Genomic DNA, 21,783 nt, shown 5'->3' with positions numbered 1-21,783 from the left:
CTTCCCAAGCGCTTAGTCCAGTGCTCTGCACACAGTAAGCGCTCAATAAATACGACTGAATGAATGAATGAATGAATGAATACAAGGTGATCAGGTGTCCCACGGGGGGCTCACAGTCTTCAATCCCCATTTTACAGATGAGGGAACTGAGGCCCAGAGAAGTGACTGGCCCAAAGTCACCCAGCTGACAATTGGCAGAGTCAGGATTTGAACCCATGACCTCTCCCCCTTTTAGACTGTGAGCCCACTGTTGGGTAGGGATTGTCTCTATATGTTGCCAATTTGTACTTCCCAAGCGCTTAGTACAGTGCTCTGCACACAGTAAGCGCTCAATAAATACGATTGATGACGATTGATGATGACTCCAAAGCCCGGGCTCTTTCTACTGAGCCACGCTGCTTCTCTGCCTGCTGAGTGACCTCGGGCGAGTCACTTCACTTCCCTGTGCCTCAGTTCCCTCATCTGTCAAATGGGGACTGAGACTGTGAGCCCCACATGGGACAGAGACTACCTTCTATCTCCCCCAGCGCTCAGAACAGTGCCCGGCACATAGGAAGCGCTTAACGAATAGCACAATTATTATTATTATGGCACAGCAGCAGCGTGGCTCAGTGGAAAGAGCCCGGGCTTGGGAGTCAGAGGTCGTGGGTTCAAATCCCGGCACCGCCGCTTGTCAGCTGGGTGACTCTGGGCGAGTCGCTTCACTTCTCTGGGCCTCGGTGACCTCATCTGGAAAATGGGGATTAAGATCGTGAGCCCCCCGTGGGACAACCTGATCACCTTGGATCCTCCCCAGTGCTTAGAGCGGTGCTTTGCACATAGTAAGCGCTTAACAAATGGCATCATCATCACATCATCATCAACAAACACCATAATAATAATAATATAAGAATAATATTATTATAATTACATCATATAATATATATAGTTATATTATAATGATATAATAATATTATTATATATTATTATATAATTATATTATATAATAATATTAATATAATAATATATATAATTATATTATATTATAATATTAATATAATAATATATATTAATGTAATAATAATAATTATTATTATTATTAGAGGGATGGAAAGGACCCTCCCCGCTGCTCGCCGGGTGTTTCTCTTACCTTTCTGGAGAGGCCGGTGGAGTATAAAACGCAAACGCGGACGGGAAAGGCTGCTTCTTCAGAGCTTGGATGAGGTTGGGTTTATATTCCGGATCCACACACCATAAGGAACCTTTCCCGTTCACCTGGGACCGAACAAACAGCCCGTGTTAATAAACAGCAGCGGTAATAATAATATATATATAATAGTACTGATCTTACTCTATTTATTTATTTATTTATTTATTTATCTGTACAGATTTATTCTATTTATTTTGTTAATAAGTTTTGTTTTGTTCTCTGTCTCCCCCTTCTAGACTGTGAGCCCACTGTTGGGTCTCTATATGTTGCCAACCTGGACTTCCCAAGCGCTTAGTCCAATGCTCTGCACACAGTAAGCGCTCAATAAATACGATTGATTGATTGATGGATGTTGCCGACTTGGACTTCCCAAGCGCTTAGTCCAGTGCTCTGCACACAGTAAGCGCTCAATAAATACGATTGAATGAATGAATGAATAAATGCAATTGAATGAATATATATAATAGTAATAATATTACTCTATTTTTTGTACAGATTTATTCTATTTATTTTATTTTGTTAATATGCTTTGTTTTGTTGTCCGTCTCCCCCTTCTAGACTGAGCCCGCTGTTGGGTAGGGACCTTCTCTATATGTTGCCGACTTGGACTTCCCAAGCGCTTAGTCCAATGCTCTGCACACAGTAAGCGCTCAATAAATACGATTGATTGATTGATTGATGTTGCCGACTTGGACTTCCCAAGCACTTAGTCCAGTGCTCTGCACACAGTAAACGCTCAATAAATACGATTGAATGAATGAATGAATAAATGCGATTGAATGAATATATATAATAGTAATAATATTACTCTATTTTATTTGTACAGATTTATTCTATTTATTTTATTTTGTTAATATGTTTTGTTTTGTTCCCTGTCTCCCCCTTCTGGACTGTGAGCCCGCTGTCGGGTAGGGACCGTCTCTAGATGTTGCCCACTTGGACTTCCCAAGCGCTTAGTCCAGTGCTCTGCACACAGTAAGCGCTCAATAAATACGATTGAATGAATGAATGAATGCGTTTGAATGAATATATATATTATAGTAATAATATTACTCTATTGTATTTGCACAGATTTATTCTATTTATTTTCTTTTGTTAATAAGTTTTGTTTTGTTCTCTGTCTCCCCCTTCTAGACGGTGAGCCCGCTGCTGAGTAGGGACCGTCTCTATATGTTGCCGACTTGGACTTCCCAAGCGCTTAGTCCAGTGCTCTGCACACAGTAAGCGCTCAATAAATACAATTGATTGATTGATGGATGTTGCCGACTTGGACTTCCCAAGCGCTTAGTCCAGTGCTCTGCACACAGTAAGCGCTCAATAAATACGATTGAATGAATGAATGAATGCGTTTGAATGAATATATATATTATAGTAATAATATTACTCTATTGTATTTGCACAGATTTATTCTATTTATTTTCTTTTGTTAATAAGTTTTGTTTTGTTCTCTGTCTCCCCCTTCTAGACGGTGAGCCCGCTGCTGAGTAGGGACCGTCTCTATATGTTGCCGACTTGGACTTCCCAAGCGCTTAGTCCAGTGCTCTGCACACAGTAAGCGCTCAATAAATACAATTGATTGATTGATGGATGTTGCCGACTTGGACTTCCCAAGCGCTTAGTCCAGTGCTCTGCACACAGTAAGCGCTCAATAAATACGATTGAATGAATGAATGAATAAATGCGATTGAATGAATATATATAATAGTAATAATATTACTCTATTTTATTTGTACAGATTTATTCTATTTATTTTCTTTTGTTAATATGTTTTGTTTTGTTGTCTGTCTCCCCCTTCTAGACTGTGAGCCCGCTGTCGGGTAGGGACCGTCTCCATATGCTGCCGACTTGGACTTCCCAAGCGCTTAGTCCAGTGCTCTGCACACAGTAAGTGCTCAACAAATACGATTGAATGAATGAGTGAATAAATGCGATTGAATGAATATATATAATAGTAATAATATTACTCTTATTTGTACAGATTTATTCTATTTATTTTCTTTGGTTAATATGTTTGGTTTTGTTCTCTGTCTCCCCCTTTTAGACCGTGAGCCCGCTGTTGGGTAGGGACCGTCTCTCTATGTTGCCAACTTGGACTTCCCAAGCGCTTAGTACAGTGCTCTGCGTACAGTAAGCGCTCAATAAATACGATTGAATGAATGAATGAATGCCTAACAGAGACGAGTTTAAGGGTGGAAGGGTAATAAATGCTTATATATTAAGAACACATGCGCTCCACTTCATTTTCTAGTGTATTTATTATAATCTCCTCCTTGCCGATTTAATTATATGCCACAGAGGATTGGCTTTTTACGGCCACAGCAATTAGTCCCGCAGCAATGACAAGCCAGGGAAGTCTGAGGGGTAAAGGTGAGGAGAAGCACTGCGTGGCTCAGCGGAAAGAGCCCGGGCTTGGGAGTCAGAGGTCGTGGGTTCAAATCCCGCCTCCGCCAACTGTCAGCTGGGTGACTTTGGGCAAGTCACTTCACTCCTCTGGGCCTCAGTTCCCTCATCTGGAAAATGGGGATGAAGACTGGGAGCCCCACGTGGGACAAGCCGATCACCTTGTATCCCCCCCAGCGCTTAGAACAGTGCTTGGCACGGAGTAAGCGCTTAACAAATACCACCATTATTATTATCTCCTCCAAGAGGCCTTCCCAGATTAAGCCTCACTTTTCCTCATCTCCCCCTCCCGTGTCACCCTGACTCGCTCCCTTTGATAATATTAATAATAATGATGGCATTTATTAAGCGCTTACTATGTGCCAAGCACTGTTCTAAGCGCTGGGGAGGTTACAAGGTGATCGGGTTGTCCCACATGGGGCTCCCAGTCTTCATCCCCATTTTCCACATGAGGGAACTGAGGCCCAGAGAAGTGAAGTGACTCACCCAAAGTCACACAGATGACAATTCAATCAATCAATCAATCATATTTATTGAGCGCTTACTGTGTGCAGAGCACTGTACTAAGTGCTTGGGAAGTCCAAGTTGGCCACATCTAGAGACAGTCCCTACCCGACAGTGGGCTCACAGTCTAAAAGGGGGAGACAGAGAACAAAACCAAACATATTAACAAAATAAAATAAATAGAATAGATATGTACAAGTAAAATAAATAAATGAGTGATAAATACATACAAACATATATACATATATAATTAGCTGTGAGCCCACTGTTGGGTAGGGACCGTCTCTAGATGTTGCCAACTTGTACTTCCCAAGTGTTTAGCGCAGTGCTCTGCACACAGTAAGCGCTCAATAAATATGATTGAATGAATGAATTGGCAGAGCTGGGATTCGATCTTTGACTTAGTGTGGCTCAGTGGAAAGAGCCCGGGCTTTGGAGTCAGAGGTCATGGGTTCAAGTCCCAGCTCCACCAATTGTCAGCTGGGTGACTTTGGGCAAGTCACTTCACTTCTCTGGGCCTCAGTTACCTCATCTGGAAAATAGGGATTAAGACTGTGACCCCCCCCCCACCGTGGGACAGCCTCATCACCTTGTAACCTCCCCAGCGCTTAGAACAGTGCTTTGCACGTAGTAAGCGCTTAATAAATGCCAACACTATTATTATTATTATGCTCTTTCCACTGAGCCACACTGTTTCTCTGTAATTCTATTAATTTATATTGATGCTATTGAGGCCTGTTTCCTCGTTTTGATGCTGTCTCCATCCCTCTAGACTGCAAGCCCGTTGTGGGCAGGGATTGTCTCTCTTTGTGGCCGAATTCGCCTTTCCAAGCGCTTAGTCCAGTGCTCTGCACACAGTGAGCGCTCAATAAATACAATCGAACGAATCTCCTCCCCATCCCCCCGCCTTACCTCCTCCCCCACCCCAGCACCTGTATATATATGTATAGATGTTTGTATGTATTTATTACTCTATTTATTTATACATTCATTCAATCGTATTTACTGAGCGCTTACTGTGTGCAGAGCGCTGGACTAAGCGCTTGGGAAGTCCAAGTTGGCAACAGATAGAGACAGTCCCTACCCAAAAGCGGGCTCACAGTCTAGAAGGGAGAGACAGGCAACAAAACAAGACATATTAACAAAATAAAATAAATAGAAGAGTAAATATGTACAGGTAAAAGAAATAGAGTAATAAATCTGTACAAACATATTTACAGGTGCTGTGGGGAGGGGAAGGAGGTAAGGGGGGATGGGGAGGGGGAGGATGGGGAGAGGAAGGAGAGGGATCTATGTTGCGAACTTGTACTTCCCAAGCGCTTAGTACAGTGCTCTGCACACAGTAAGCACTCAATAAATACGACTGAATGAATGAATGAATGAATGAACTCAGGAGGAAAACACTCCTACCTAGTTGCAAATACCTTCCGCCTCTTATCTACTAGGATCTATGTTGCCAACTTGTGCTTCCCAAGTGCTTAGTACAGTGCTCTGCACACAGTAAGCGCTCAATAAATACGATTGAATGAATGAATGAATAAATGAATAAACTCAGGAGGAAAACACTCCTACCTAGTCGCAAATACCTTCCGCCTCTTATCTACTGGGATCTATGTTGCCAACTTGTACTTCCCAAGTGCTTAGTACAGTGCTCTGCACACAGTAAGCGCTCAATAAATACGATTGAATGAATGAATGAATGAATAAACTCAGGAGGAAAACACTCCTACCTAGTCGCAAATACCTTCCGCCTCCTATCTACTGGGATCTATGTTACCAACGTGTACTTCCCAAGCGCTTAGTACAGTGCTCTGCACACAGTAAGCGCTCAATAAATACAATTGAATGAATGAATGAATGAATAAACTCAGGAGGAAAAACACTCCTAGCTAGTCGCAAATACCTTCCGCCTCATCTACTGGGATCTATGTTGCCAACTTGTACTTCCCAAACGCTTCGTACAGTGCTCTGCACACAGTAAGCGCTCAATAAATACGATTGAATGAATAAATGAATGAATGAACTCAGGAGGAAAACACTCCTAGCTAGCCGCAAATACCTTCCGCCTCTTATCTACTGGGATCTTTGTTGCCAACTTGTACTTCCCAAGTGCTTAGTACAGTGCTCTGCACACAGTAAGCGCTCAATAAATACGACTGAATGAATGAATGAATGAATGGATGAATAAACTCAGGAGGAAAACACTCCTAGCTAGTTGCAAATACCTTCCGACTCATCTACTGGGATCTTTGTTGCCAACTTGTACTTCCCAAGCACTTAGTCCAGTGCTCTGCACACAGTAAGCGCTCAATAAATATGATTGAATGAATGAATGTATAAATAAATGAATAAACTCAGGAGGAAAACACTCCTACCTAGTCGCAAATACCTTCCGCCTCTTATCTACTGGGATCTATGTTGCCAACTTGTACTTCCCAAGTGCTTAGTACAGTGCTCTGCACACAGTAAGCGCTCAATAAATACGATTGAATGAATGAATGAATGAATAAACTCAGGAGGAAAACACTCCTACCTAGTCGCAAATACCTTCCGCCTCCTATCTACTGGGATCTATGTTACCAACGTGTACTTCCCAAGCGCTTAGTACAGTGCTCTGCACACAGTAAGCGCTCAATAAATACAATTGAATGAATGAATGAATGAATAAACTCAGGAGGAAAAACACTCCTAGCTAGTCGCAAATACCTTCCGCCTCATCTACTGGGATCTATGTTGCCAACTTGTACTTCCCAAACGCTTCGTACAGTGCTCTGCACACAGTAAGCGCTCAATAAATACGATTGAATGAATAAATGAATGAATGAACTCAGGAGGAAAACACTCCTAGCTAGCCGCAAATACCTTCCGCCTCTTATCTACTGGGATCTTTGTTGCCAACTTGTACTTCCCAAGTGCTTAGTACAGTGCTCTGCACACAGTAAGCGCTCAATAAATACGACTGAATGAATGAATGAATGAATGGATGAATAAACTCAGGAGGAAAACACTCCTAGCTAGTTGCAAATACCTTCCGACTCATCTACTGGGATCTTTGTTGCCAACTTGTACTTCCCAAGCACTTAGTCCAGTGCTCTGCACACAGTAAGCGCTCAATAAATATGATTGAATGAATGAATGTATAAATAAATGAATAAACTCAGGAGGAAAACACTCCTACCTAGTCGCAAATACCTTCTGCCTCTTATCTACTGGGATCTATGTTGCCAACTTGTACTTCCCAAGCGCTTCGTACAGTGCTCTGCACACAGTAAGTGCTCAATAAATACGATTGAATGAATAAATGAATGAATGAACTCAGGAGGAAAACACTCCTAGCTAGCCGCAAATACCTTCCGCCTCATCTACTGGGATCTATGTTGCCAACTTGTACTTCCCAAGTGCTTAGTACAGTGCTCTGCACACAGTAAGCGCTCAATAAATACGACTGAATGAATGAATGAATGAATGGATGAATAAACTCAGGAGGAAAACACTCCTACCTAGTCGCAAATACCTTCCGCCTCCTATCTACTGGGATCTATGTTGCCAACTTGTACTTCCCAAGTGCTTAGTACAGTGCTCTGCACACAGTAAGCGCTCAATAAATACGATTGAATGAATGAATGAATGAATGAACTCAGGAGGAAAACACTCCTAGCTAGCCGCAAATACCTTCCGCCTCATCTACTGGGATCTATGTTGCCAACTTGTACTTCCCAAGTGCTTAGTACAGTGCTCTGCACACAGTAAGCGCTCAATAAATACGACTGAATGAATGAATGAATGAATGGATGAATAAACTCAGGAGGAAAACACTCCTACCTAGTCGCAAATACCTTCCGCCTCATCTACTGGGATCTATGTTGCCAACTTGTACTTCCCAAGCGCTTCGTACAGTGCTCTGCACACAGTAAGCGCTCAATAAATAGGATTGAATGAATGAATGAATGAATAAACTCGGGAGGAAAACACTCCTAGCTAGCCGCAAATACCTTCCGCCTCATCTACTGAGATTATGTTGCCAACTTGTACTTCCCAAGTGCTTAGTACAGTGCTCTGCACACAGTAAGCGCTCAATAAATACGATTGAATGAATGAATGAATGAATGAATGAATAAACTCAGGAGGAAAACACTCCTAGCTAGTTGCAAATACCTTCCGCCTCATCTACTGGGATCTATGTTGCCAACTGGTACTTCCCAAGCGCTTAGTCCAGTGCTCTGCACACAGTAAGCGCTCAATAAATACGATTGAATGAATGAATGAATGAATAAATGAATAAACTCAGGAGGAAAACACTCCTAGCTAGTCGCAAATACCTTCCGCCTCATCTACTGGGATCTATGTTGCCAACTGGTACTTCCCAAGCGCTTTGTACAGTGCTCTGCACACAGTAAGCGCTCAATAAATACGATTGAATGAATGAATGAATGAATAAATGAATAAACTCAGGAGGAAAACACTCCTACCTAGTCGCAAGTACCTTCCGCCTCTTCTACTGGGATCTATGTTGCCAACTTGTACTTCCCAAACGCTTCGTACAGTGCTCTGCACACAGTAAGTGCTCAATAAATACGATTGAATGAATGAATGAGTGAATAAATGAATAAACTCAGGAGGAAAACACTCCTACCTAGTCGCAAGTACCTTCCGCCTCATCTACTGGGATCTATGTTGCCAACTTGTACTTCCCAAACGCTTCGTACAGTGCTCTGCACACAGTAAGCGCTCAATAAATACGATTGAATGAATGAATGAATGAATAAATGAATAAACTCAGGAGGAAAACACTCCTACCTAGTCGCAAATACCTTCCGCCTCCTATCTACTGGGATCTATGTTGCCAACTTGTACTTCCCAAGCGCTTCGTACAGTGCTCTGCACACAGTAAGCGCTCAATAAATACGATTGAATGAATGAATGAATAAATGAATAAACTCAGGAGGAAAACACTCCTACCTAGTTGCAAATACCTTCCGCCTCTTATCTATTGGGATCTATGTTGCCAACTTGTACTTCCCAAGCGCTTTGTACAGTGCTCTGCACACAGTAAGCGCTCAATAAATAGGATTGAATGAATGAATGAATGAATGAATGAATGAATGAATGAATCTAAGCCATGTTCTTCCAAAGGTCCAGGGCCCAGAGAAGGGGTCTGACCACACTTTTGTGGATGGACTGAGCGCAGTCAGGCAAGAGGGTTTCCAAGGTCCATCCCACCTGCCTGCTGGGATTGTAATAATAAAAGTTAATAAATGACTGAGATGGACCAAAGTCCTGCGGGGCTGAGGATAAAGGGGGGCTGATAAGTCCCAGGGTGACTCAGAAGGGAGAAGGAGTCAATCAATCAATCAATCGTATTTATTGAGCGCTTCCTGTGTGCCGAGCACTGGACTAAGCGCTTGGGAAGTCCAAGTTGGCAACACACAGTAAGCACTCAATAAATTTATTTTATTTGTACATATTTATATTTTATATATATACATACACACATATATATAATAAATGTATTTATTTTATTTGTACACATTTATTCTATTTCATTTTGTTAATATGTTTTGTTTGGTTCTCTGTCTCCCCCCTTCTAGACTGTGAGCCCAATGTTGGGTAGGGCTCTACATGTTTCCAACTTATACTTCCCAAGCGCTTAGCACAGTGCTCCGCACACAGTAAGCGCTCAATAAATACGATTGAATGAATGAATGAATATATCATATATATGATATGTAATAATAATGATGGCATTTATTAAGCGCTTACTATGTGCAAAGCACTGTTCTAAGCGCTGGGGAGGTTACAAGGTGATCAGGTTGTCCCACGGGGGGCTCAAAGTCTCAATCCCCCCTTTTAGACTGTGAGCCCACTGTTGGGTAGGGACCGTCTCTATATGTTGCCAACTTGTACTTCCCAAGCGCTTAGTACAGTGCTCTGCACACAGTAAGCGCTCAATAAATACGATTGATGATGCTGATGATGATGATGAATCCCCATTTTAACAGATGAGGTCACTGAGGCCCAGAGAAGTGAAGTGACTTGCCCGAAGTCACCCAGCTGACAAGTGGCGGAGGCGGGATTTGAACCCGTGACCTCTGACTCCAAAGCCCGGGCTCTTTCCACCGAGCCATGACACACATATACATATATGTTGTTGTTGCCAATTTGTACTTCCCAAGCGCTTAGGTCAGTGCTCTGCATATACATATATGTTGTTGTTGCCAATCTGTACTTCCCAAGCGCTTAGTACAGTGCTCTGCACATAGTAGGCGCTCAATAAATACGATTGATGATGATGATGATGATATATATCATATATCATGATATGATTAATAACGATAATATTGTTATTACTAAATGACCGCCCACAGTCACACAGCAGGCGGGAGGCAGAGCCGGGATGCGAACCCAGGTCTTCGGACTCCGAGGCCCAACTGAAGCAGCGCGGCTCAGTGGAAAGAGCCGGTCTTGGGAGTCAGAGGTCGTGGGTTCGAATCCCGGCTCCGCCACTTGTCCGCTGTGTGACCTCGGGAAAGCCGCTTCCGTTCTCTGCGCCTCAGTTCCCTCATCTGTAAAATAAGGATGAAGACTGTGAGCCCCAAGTGGGACAACCTGATCACCTTGTATCCACTCCAGCGCCTAGTTACAGTGCTTGGCACATAGTAAGCGCTTAACAAATACCATTATTATTATTATTGGCGCCTCTGGGAACCGCATTCGGTTCTTTCCCGGGCCTCGCTTCCTCTTTGTGTTTGGGGAACTGATTCGCTTTTAGGGAAGATTGTCACGGGGCCTTCTGTCTGCCCGCTCGTCACGTTTCACATTTTGAGAAGCAGCGGGGCTCGGCGGAAAGAGCCCGGGCTCGGGAGTCCGAGGTCTTGGGTTCTAATCCCGACTCTGCCACTCGTCACGTTTCACATTTTGAGAAGCAGCGGGGCTCGGCGGAAAGAGCCCGGGCTCGGGAGTCTGAGGTCTTGGGTTCTAATCCCGACTCTGCCACTCGTCACGTTTCACATTTTGAGAAGCAGTGGGGCTCGGCGGAAAGAGCCCGGGCTCGTGAGTCCGAGGTCTTGGGTTCTAATCCCGACTCTGCCGCTCGTCACGTTTCACATTTTGAGAAGCAGCGGGGCTCGGCGGAAAGAGCCCGGGCTCGGGAGTCCGAGGTCTTGGGTTCTAATCCCGACTCCGCCGCTTGTCAGCTGTGTGACTTCGGGCAAGCCGCTTCACTTCTCTGGGCCTCAGTTCCCTCATCTGTAAAATGGGGGTGAAGACTGTGAGCCCCTCGGGGGGGACAACCTGATGACCTTGTGTCTATCCCAGTGCTTGGCATTCATTCAATCGTATTTATTGAGCACTTACTTTGTGCAGAGCACTGGACTAAGCGCTTGGGAAGTACAATTCAGCAACAGGGATGGCCCCTACCCAATAACGAGTAAGCGCTTAACAAATATCATAATTAAATACCCCATTATTATTATTATTATTATTGGGATGACACTTATATGTCCTGAACTGGACCATATTTCCTCAGAGTCTTAAGGCCAGGACTGAAGAAACAAAGGGGAGGATAAAAATATAATAATAATAATAATAATAATGGCATTTATAAAGCGCTTGCTATGTGCAAAGCGCTGTTCTAAGCGCTGGGAAGGATACAAGGTGATCAGGTTGTCCCATGTGGGGCTCACAGTCTTAATCCCCATTTTACAGATGAGGTCACAGAGAAGTGAAGCGACTTGCCCAAAGTCACCCAGCTGACAATTGGCGGGGCCGGGATTTGAACCCATGACCTCTGACTCCCAAGCCCGGGCTCTTTCCACTGAGCCACGCTGCTGCTCAAAAATATGGGTCGTTTCTACATAATAATAATAAAGATTATAATATATTATAATATATTATTATAATAATATACTTTTAATAATTATTATATATTATATATAATATTCTCCGTGGAAAGAGCCCGGGCTTTGGAGTTAGAGGTCATGGGTTCAAATCCCAGCTCCGCCAATTGTCAGCTGTGTGACTTTGGGCAAGTCACTTCACTTCTCTGGGCCTCATCTGGAAAATGAGGATTAAGACTGTGAGCCCCGCGTGGGACCACCCGATCACCTTGTAACCTCCCCAGCGCTTAGAACAGTGCTTTGCACAGAGTAAGCGCTTAATAAATGCCATCATTTCTAGACTGTGAGCCCGCTGTTGGGTAGGGACCGTCTCTAGATGTTGCCAACTTGGACTTCCCAAGCGCTTAGTCCAGTGCTCTGCACACAGTAAGCGCTCAATAAATACGATTGATTGATCATTATTATTATTATTAAGAGATGACACTTTTCACATTTGAGGGATTAGCTGACACAGAGGCAGAGCCACACATCCATGTCTGGTTACAAGGTTCCACGCTGCTGCTTAAAAATATGGGTCGTTCTACATAATAATAATAAAATTATTACATACTATAATATATTATTATAATAATATACTTTTAATAATTATTATATATTATATACAATATTCTCAGTGGAAAGAGCCCGGGCTTTGGAGTCAGAGGTCATGGGTTCAAATCCCGGCTCCGCCACTTGTCAGCTGTGTGACTTTGGGCACGTGACTTCACTTCTCTGGGCCTCAGTTCCCTCATCTGGAAAATGGCGATTAAGACTGTGAGCCCCACGTGGGACAACCTGATCACCTTGTATCCCCCCAGCGCTTAGAACAGCGCTTTGCACATAGTAAGCGCTTAATAAATGCCATCATTTCTAGACTGTGAGCCCACTGTTGGGTAGGGACCGTCTCTAGATGTTGCCAACTTGGACTTCCCAAGCGCTTAGTACAGTGCTCTGCACACAGTAAGCGCTCAATAAATACGACTGATAAATATAACCTGTATATATGTATATATGTTTGCACATATTTATTACTCTATTTATTTATTTTACTTGTCCATATCTATTCTATTTATTTTCTTTTGTTAGTATGTTTGGTTTTGTTCTCTGTCTCCCCCTTTTAGACTGTGAGTCCACTGTCGGGTAGGGACCGTCTCTAGATGTTGCCAACTTGGACTTCCCAAGCGCTTAGTACGGTGCTCTGCACACAGTAAGCGCTCAATAAATACGACTGATAAATATAACCTGTGTATATGTTTGTACATATTTATTACTCTAGTTATTTTACTTGTACATATCTATTCTATTTTATTTTGTTAGTGTGTTTGGTTTTGTTCTCTGTCTCCCCCTTTTAGACTGTGAGCCCACTGTTGGGTAGGGACCGTCTCTAGATGTTGCCAACTTGGACTTCCCAAGCGCTTAGTACAGTGCTCTGCACACAGTAAGCGCTCAATAAATACGACTGATAAATATAACCTGTATATATGTTTGTACATATTTATTACTCTATTTATTTTACTTGTCCATATCTATTCTATTTATTTTATTTTGTTAGTGTGTTTGGTTTTGTTCTCTGTCTCCCCCTTCTAGACTGTGAGCCCGCTGGTGGGTAGGGACCGTCTCTATATGTTGCCAACTTGGACTTCCCAAGCGCTTAGTACGGTGCTCTGCACACAGTAAGCGCTCAATAAATACGACTGATAAATATAACCTGCATATATGTTTGTACATATTTATTACTCTAGTTATTTATTTTACTTGTACATATCTATTCTATTTTATTTTGTTAGTGTGTTTGGTTTTGTTCTCTGTCTCCCCCTTTTAGACTGTGAGCCCGCTGTTGGGTAGGGACTGTCTCTCGATGTTGCCAACTTGGACTTCCCAAGCGCTTAGTCCAGTGCTCTGCACACAGTAAGCGCTCAATAAATACGACTGATGAATATAACCTGCATATATGTTTGTACATATTTATTACTCTATTTATTTTACTTGTACATATTTATTCTATTTATTTCATTTTGTTAATATGTTTTGTTTTGTTGTCTGTCTCCCCCTTCTAGACTGTGAGCCCGCTGTTAGGTAGGGACCGTCTCAATATGTTGCCAACTTGGACTTCCCAAGCGCTTAGTACAGTGCTCTGCACACAGTAAGCGCTCAATAAATACGATTGATTGATTGATTATTAGTAGTAGTAGTAGTAAGAGATGACACTTTTCACATTCGAGGGATTAGCCGACACAGGGGCAGAGCCACGCATCCATGTCGAATGGAGGGCTTCAGTGCGGGACGCTGAGGGGGCAAAGGCTTCCCTTTTAAAGCGGCCTAATCGTCGACATTTCCCATGAAGAAAAAAGGAAGGCCAGACAATAACTTCAAAAACGCAACCTACTGAGCGAAAAAGAGCCCTGACGTGTGTTTCCTGTTTCCATTGCACAAGTTCCTCTTGCGCTTGGCGAATCTAGTTTAAAGGCGACGCTTCCCCTGCCTCAACCTTCCCTTTTCCTCCGCTCCTCTTCCCGTCCCCGTCGCCCCAATTCCCACCCTCTGCCCTAACCCCTTCCCACCTCGCTGGTGTATATCTGCACATATTTATTATTCTATTTATTTTATTAATGATGTGCATAGATCTATAATTCAACTTTTTTATTCTGATGCTATTGAGGTCTCCCTGCAGATCTGTACATATTTATTATTCTATTTATTTTAGTAATGATGTGCATAGATCTATAATTCAATTTATTTATTCTGATGCTATTCAATCAATCAATCGTATTTATTGAGCGCTTACTGTGTGCAGAGCACTGTACTAAGCGCTTGGGCAGTACAAATTGGCAACATATTATAGTTATTACAAATATGACCAATCGACGGAGCGAGGCCTGGAAAAGGCTCGGGGGTCATTTGTTCATTCATTCAATTGTATTTATTCAGCGCTTACTGTGTGCAGAGCACTGTACTAAGCGCTTGGGAAGTACAAGTTGGCAACGTATTATAGTTATTACAAGTACGACCGATCGACGGAGCGAGGCCCGGAAAAGGCTCAGGGGTCATTCATTCAATTGTACTTATTGAGCGCTTACTGTGTGCAGAGCACTGTACTAAGCGCTTGGGAAGTACAAGTTGGCAACGTATTATAGTTATTACAGGTACGACCGATCGACGGAGCGAGGCCCGGAAAGGGCTCGGGGGTCATTCATTCATTCAATCGTATTTATTGAGCGCTTACTGTGTGCAGAGCACTGTACTAAGCGCTTGGGAAGTACAAGTTGGCAACACATTATAGTTATTATATAAGTACAACCAATCGACGGAGCGAAGCCTGGAAGAGGCTCGGGGGTCATTCATTCATTCATTCTTTCATTCAATCGCTTTTATTCAGCGCGTACTGTGCGCAGAGCACTGTACTAAGCGCTTGGGAAGTACAAGTTGGCAACATATTATAGCTATTATAAGTACAACCGATTGATGGAGTGAGGCCCGGAAAAGGCTCGGGGGTCATTCGTTCATTCAACTGCATTTACTGAGTGCTTACTGTGTGCACAGCACTGTACTAAGCGCTTGGAAAGTACAAGTTGGTGATGTATTACAGTTGTTACAAGTACGACCGATGGACGGAGCGAGGCCCGGAAAGGGCTCGGGGGTCATCCATCCATTCATTCAATCGTATTTATTGAGCGCTTACTGTGTGCAGAGCACTGTACTAAGCGCTTGGGAAGTACAAGTTGGCAATGTATTACAGTTATTACAAGTACGACCGATCGACGGAGCGAGGCCCAGAAAAGGCTCGGGGGTCATTCATTCGTTCAATCGTATTTATTGAGCGCTTACTGTGTGCAGAGCACTGTCCTAAGCGCTTGGGAAGTACAAGTTGGTGATGTATTACAGTCATTGGGAAGCAGCATGGCTCAGTGGAAAGAGCCCGGGCTTTGGAGTCAGGGGTCATGGGTTCGAATCCCGGCTCTGCCACATGTCTGCTGTGTGACCTTGGGCAAGTCACTTCACTGAGCCTCAGTTCCCTCATCTGTAAAACGGGGATGAAGACTGTGAGCCCCCCGTGGGACAACCCGATCACCTTGTATCCCCCCAGCGCTTAGAACAGTGCTTTGCACATAGTAAGCGCTTAACAAACGCCATCACGATTACTATTATTACAAGTACGACCGATGGACGGAGCGAGGCCCGGAAAGGGCTCGGGGGTCATCCATTCATTCATTCCATCGGATTTATTGAGCGCTTACTGTGTGCAGAGCACTGGACTAAGCGCTTGGGAAGTACAAGTTGGCGACTTATTATAGTTATTACAAGTACGACCGACCATCGGAGCGAGGCCCGGAAAAGGCTCGGGTGTCATTCGTTCATTCGATCGTATTCATTGAGCGTGTACTGTGTGCAGAGCACTGTACTAAGCGCTTGGGAAGTACAAGTTGGTGATGTATTACAGTTATTACAAGTACGACTGATTGACGGAGCGAGGCCCGGAAAAGGCTCGGGGGTCATTCATTCGCTCAATCGTACTTACTGAGCGCTTACTGCGTGCAGAGCACTGTCTGAAGCGCTTGGGAAGTACAAGTTGGCAACGTATTATAGTCATTGGGAAGCAGCGTGGCTCAGTGGAAAGAGCCCGGGCTTTGGAGTCAGGGGTCATGGGTTCGAATCCCGGCTCTGCCACGTCTGCTGTGTGACCTTGGGCAAGTCACTTCACTGAGCCTCAGTTCCCTCATCTGTAAAACGGGGATGAAGACTGTGAGCCCCCCGTGGGACAACCTGATCACCTTGTATCCCCCCAGCGCTTAGAACAGCGCTTGGCACATAGTAACGCTTAACAAACGCCATCACGATTATTATTATTACAAGTACGACCGATGGACGGAACGAGGCCCGGAAAGGGCTCGGAGGTCATCCATTCATTCATTCCATCGTATTTATTGAGCGCTTACTGTGTGCAGAGCACTGGACTAAGCGCTTGGGAAGTCCAAATTGGCGACGTATTACAGTTATTGTAAGTACGACCGATGGACGGAGCGAGGCCCGGAAAGGGCTTGGGGGTCATTCATTCATTCATTCAATCGTATTTATTGAGCGCTTACTGTGTGCAGAGCACTGGACTAAGCGCTTGGGAAGTCCAAGTTGGCGACGTATTATAGTTATTACAAGTACGACCGATGGACGGAGCGAGGCCCGGAAAGGGCTCTCGGGGCTGGGGGGGTCATTCGTTCGATCGTACCTATTGAGCGCCTACCGTGTGCAGACTAAGCGCTCGGGAAGGACAAATCACCATCATCATCAATCGTATTTATTGAGCGCTTACTATGTGCAGAGCACTGTACTAAGCGCTTGGGAAGTACAATTGTACATATTTATTACTCTATTTATTTATTTTACTTGTACATTTCTATCCTATTTATTTTATTTTGTCGGTATGTTTGGTTCTGTTCTCCGTCTCCCCCTTTTAGACTGTGAGCCCACTGGTGGGTAGGGACTGTCTCTATGTGTTGCCAATTGGTACTTCCCAAGCGCTTAGTACAGTGCCCTGCACATAGTAAGCGCTCAATAAATACGATTGATTGATTGATTTGGCAACACATAGAGACAGTCCCTACCCAAGAGTGGGCTCCCAGTCTAAAAGGGGGAGACAGATGGGCAACGGATAGGGACGATGCCCGCCCGCCCGCCGTCCTCTCACCTTTCCCCGACTCCGCTCCACCTTCCGGAAGCACTTGTTGAGCGACAGGTTGTGGCGGACGGAGTTCTTCCAGCCGGCGGGCGCCGTGCCGAAGTAGGGGAAGCGGGCGACGATCCAGCTGTAGATCTCCTTGACGGGCAGGCACTTGCCGGCCGAGTTCTCGATGGCCATGTAGATGAGCAGGCTGAAGGACAACGGGGGCTTGGCCGTGGGCGAGCCGGGGCCCGGGCCGGGGCCCGGGGAGCGCGGCGGGGCCGGGCCGGGGGCGTCCAGCGGGCCCACCGAGGGCAGGGCGGCCCCGCCCAGCCGCAGCCCCGTCAGCAGGTCCGAGCTCTCGTGCAGCCAGTTGAGGTTGGTCAGCTCCTCGTCCGGGCCGGCGCCGGCCGCGGGGCCGGGCCGGGGCCGGGGGGCGGCCAGGGCCTCGGGGGGCCCGCCCGCCCCGTCCGCCGGGCTCAGGCCCGCCGCTTTCCCGGCACCGGGCGTCTCGGCGCTGCCGTCGGGAGTCATCCCGGTGACCGGGCCCATCCGCGCCCCGCCTTCCGGGGCACGGGGACCCGTCGGTGGCGGTCACCCCTCCGGGGAGCCCGGTCCTCCTATGCGGGGGTCTCGCCTCGGAGACCGGCCGGTGGTGGTCACCCCTCCGGGAAGTCCGGTCCCCCTCGTCCTCCTATGCGGGGGTCTCGCTTCAGAGACCGGCCGGTGGTGGTCACCCCTCCGGGGACCCCTCGTCCTCCTCCTCCGCGGGGGTCTCGCCTCGGAGACCGGACGGTGGCAGTCACCCCTCCGGGACCCCCTCGTCCTCCTCCTCTGCAGGGGTCTCGCCTCGGAGACTGGTCAGTGGTGGTCACCCCTCCGGGGACCCCTCGTCCTCCTCCTCCGCGGGGGTCTCGCCTCGGAGACCGGACGGTGGCAGTCACCCCTCCGGGGCCCCCTCGTCCTCCTTCTCTGCGGGGGTCTCTCCTTCGGAGACCGGTCAGTGGCGGTCACCCCTCTAGGGTCCCCTCGTCCTCCTCCTCTGCGGGGGTCTCGCCTCGGAGACCGGACGGTGGCAGTCACCCCTCCGGGACCCCCTCGTCCTCCTCCTCTGCAGGGGTCTCGCCTCGGAGACTGGTCAGTGGTGGTCACCCCTCTGGGACCCCCTCGTCCTCCTCCTCCGCGGGGGTCTCGCCTCGGAGACTGGTCAGTGGTGGTCACCCCTCCAGGGGCCCCCTCGTCCTCTTCCTCCGCGGGGGTCTCGCCTCAGAGACCGGACGGTGGTGGTCACCCCTCCAGGGCCCCCCTCATCCTCCTCCTCCACGGGGCTCTCGCCTCGGAGACCAGTCAGTGGTGGTCACCCCTCTGGGGTCCCCTCGTCCTCCTCCTCTGCAGGGGTCTCGCCTCGGAGACTGGTCAGTGGTGGTCACCCCTCCGGGGTCCCCTCGTCCTCCTCCTCTGCGGGGGTCTCGCCTCGGAGACCGGTCAGTGGCGGTCCCCCCGCTGGGGTCCCCTCATCCTCCTCCTCCTCCTCCACGGGGGTCTCGCCTCAGAGACTGGTCAGTGGCGGTCCCCCCTCCGGGGTCCCCCCGTCCTCCGCGAGGGTCTCGCCTCTCGCCACCGTCAGCTCTTTGGCGGCGGGGTGGGGGGCTCTTGCACCGTCCTGCCAGAATAAAGATAACGGGGACGGTATTCGTTAAGAATAATAATGATGATGGTACTTGTTCATTCATTCATTCATTCAATCGTATTTACTGAGCGCTTCCTGTGTGCTTCTATAATAATAATGGCATTTATTAAGCGCTTACTATGTGCAAAGCTCGTTCATTCATTCATTCATTTGTATTTACTGAGCGCTTCCTGTGTGCTTCTATAATGATAATGGCATTTATTAAGTGCTTACTATGTGCAAAGCTCATTCATTCATTCATTCGTATTTATTGAGCGCTTCCTGAGTGCTTCTATAATAATGGCATTTATTAAGCGCTTACTATGTGCAAAGCTCATTCATTCATTCAATCATATTTATTGAGCACTTCCTGTGTGCTTCTATATTAATGGCATTTATTAAGCGCTTACTATGTGCAAAGCTCGTTCATTCATTCATTCAATCGTATTTATTGAGCATTTCCTGTGTGCTTCTATAATAATAATGGCATTTATTAAGCACTTACTATGTGCAAAGCTCGTTCATTCATTCATTCATTCAATTATATTTATTGAGCACTTCCTGTGTGCTTCTATAAAAATAATGGCATTTATTAAGCACTTACTACGTGCAAAGCTCGTTCACTCATTCATTCAATCGTATTTGAGCGCTTCCTGTGTGCTTCTATAATAATAATGGCATTTACGAAGCGCTTCCTGTGTGCTTCTATAATAAAAATGGCATTTATTAAGCGCTTACAATGTGCAAAGCTCGTTCATTCATTCATTCAATTGTATTTATTGAGCATTTCCTGTGTGCTTCTATAATAATAATGGCATTTATTAAGCACTTACTATGTGCAAAGCTCATTCATTCATTCAATCATATTTATTGGGCGCTTCCTGTGTGCTTCTATAATAATAATGGCATTTATTAAGCGCTTACTATGTGCAACACTCGTTCATTTATTCATTTGTATTTATTGAGCGCTTCCTGTGTGCTTCTATAATAATGGCATTTATTAAGCGCTTACTATGTGCAAAGCTCATTCATTCATTCAATCGTATTTACTGAGCGCTTCCTGTGTGCCTCTATAATAATAATGGCATTTATTAAGCGCTTACTATGTGCAAAGCTCGTTCATTCATCCATTCAATCGTATTTATTGAGCGCTTCCTGTGTGCTTCTATAATAATAATGGCATTTATTAAGCGCTTACTATGTGCAAAGCTCATTCATTCATTCATTAAATTGTATTTATTGAGCGCTTCCTGTGTGCTTCTATAATAATAATGGCATTTATTAAGCACTTACTATGTGCAACACTCATTCATTCATTCATTCATTCAATTGTAGTTATTGAGCGCTTCCTGTGTGCTTCTATAATGACAATGGCATTTATTAAGCGCTTACTATGTGCAAAGCTCATTCACTCATTCATTCATTCAATCGTATTTATTGAGCGCTTCCTGTGTGCTTCTATAATAATAATGGCATTTACTGAGTGTTATTGAGTGCTTACTGTGTGCAGAGAACTGAATTAAGCGCTTGGGAAGTACAAGTCGGCCACACAGAGAGACGCTTCACTTCTCTGGGCCTCAGTTCCCTCATCTGGAAAACGGGGATGAAGACCGTGAGCCCCACGTGGGACAACCTGATCACCCTGTGAACTCCCCAGCGCTTAGAACGGTGCTTTGCACATAGTAAGCGCTTAATAAATGCCATCATTATTAATTAGACGGGACCCAATCCCAGTCCCACAAGGGGCTCGGAGTCGAAGCGAATTAAACCAGCGGCCTATGCAGTCCGTGGAGCTGTTTAACCGCCTTTCAAGACCGTCTCAACATTTTAAAGACGCCCCCCAAATAGCTGTGCTCTATTTCCTGGATGAATCAATCGATCAGCGGGTATAATCCCGGCTCCGCCGCTTGTCAGCTGTGTGACTCTGGGCGAGTCGCTTAACCTCTCTGTGCCTCAGTTGTCTCATCTGTAAAATGGGGATTATGACTGGGAGCCCCACCCTGATTACCTTGTATCTTACTGTGTGCAAAGCACTGCTCTAAGCGCTTGGGGGGGAGGGGGAATACAAGTCACTTCACTTGATGATAATGATATTTGTTAAGCGCTTACTTTACGCCAAGCACTGTTCTAAGCGCTGGGGGGATACAAGGTGATTGGGTTGTCCCACGTGGGGCTCACAGTCTTAATCCCCATTTGACAGATGAGGCAACTGAGGCACAGAGAAGTGAAGTGACTTGCCCAAGTCACCCAGCTGACAAGTGGTGGAGCCGGGATTTGAACCCACGACCTCTGACTCCAAAGCCCAGGCTCGTTCCACTGAGCCACACTGCTCCTCCAATAATAATAATGGCATTTGTTAAGCGCTTACTAAGTGCGAAGCACTGTTCTAAGCGCTGAGGGGGGATACAAGGTGATCAGTTTGTCCCACGTGGGGCTTACAGTCTTAATCCCCATTTTACAGATGAGGCAACTGAGGCACAGAGAAGTGAAGTGA

At 45.8% G+C, this 21,783-nt stretch overlaps 1 protein-coding gene across 2 annotated transcripts in view; it reads right to left on the bottom strand.

The window, feature by feature from the left end:
• The window catches only part of FOXN2 (forkhead box N2), a 35,310-nt gene extending 16,630 nt beyond the window's left edge, over nucleotides 1-18,680 (bottom strand). Inside the window, exons 1-2 of one of the 2 annotated variants that reach the window (XM_038751690.1) lie at nucleotides 17,648-18,680; nucleotides 1,130-1,254 (exon numbers count right to left, since the gene is read on the bottom strand). In XM_038751690.1, coding sequence (XP_038607618.1) covers nucleotides 1,130-1,254; nucleotides 17,648-18,172 — 650 coding nt within the window. In that variant the 5' untranslated portion in view covers nucleotides 18,173-18,680. The remainder of the gene's footprint in view (nucleotides 1-1,129; nucleotides 1,255-17,647) is intronic. The other variant, XM_038751691.1, reaches the window with a different exon arrangement.
• Nucleotides 18,681-21,783: the final 3,103 nt, after the last annotated feature.

Source organism: Tachyglossus aculeatus, chromosome 9 (genome assembly GCF_015852505.1).
Source record: "Tachyglossus aculeatus isolate mTacAcu1 chromosome 9, mTacAcu1.pri, whole genome shotgun sequence".
Taxonomy (NCBI): domain Eukaryota; kingdom Metazoa; phylum Chordata; class Mammalia; order Monotremata; family Tachyglossidae; genus Tachyglossus; species Tachyglossus aculeatus.
The sequence above is the reverse complement of the archived record's forward strand: the minus strand, read 5'-3'. Positions and strand labels throughout refer to the sequence as shown.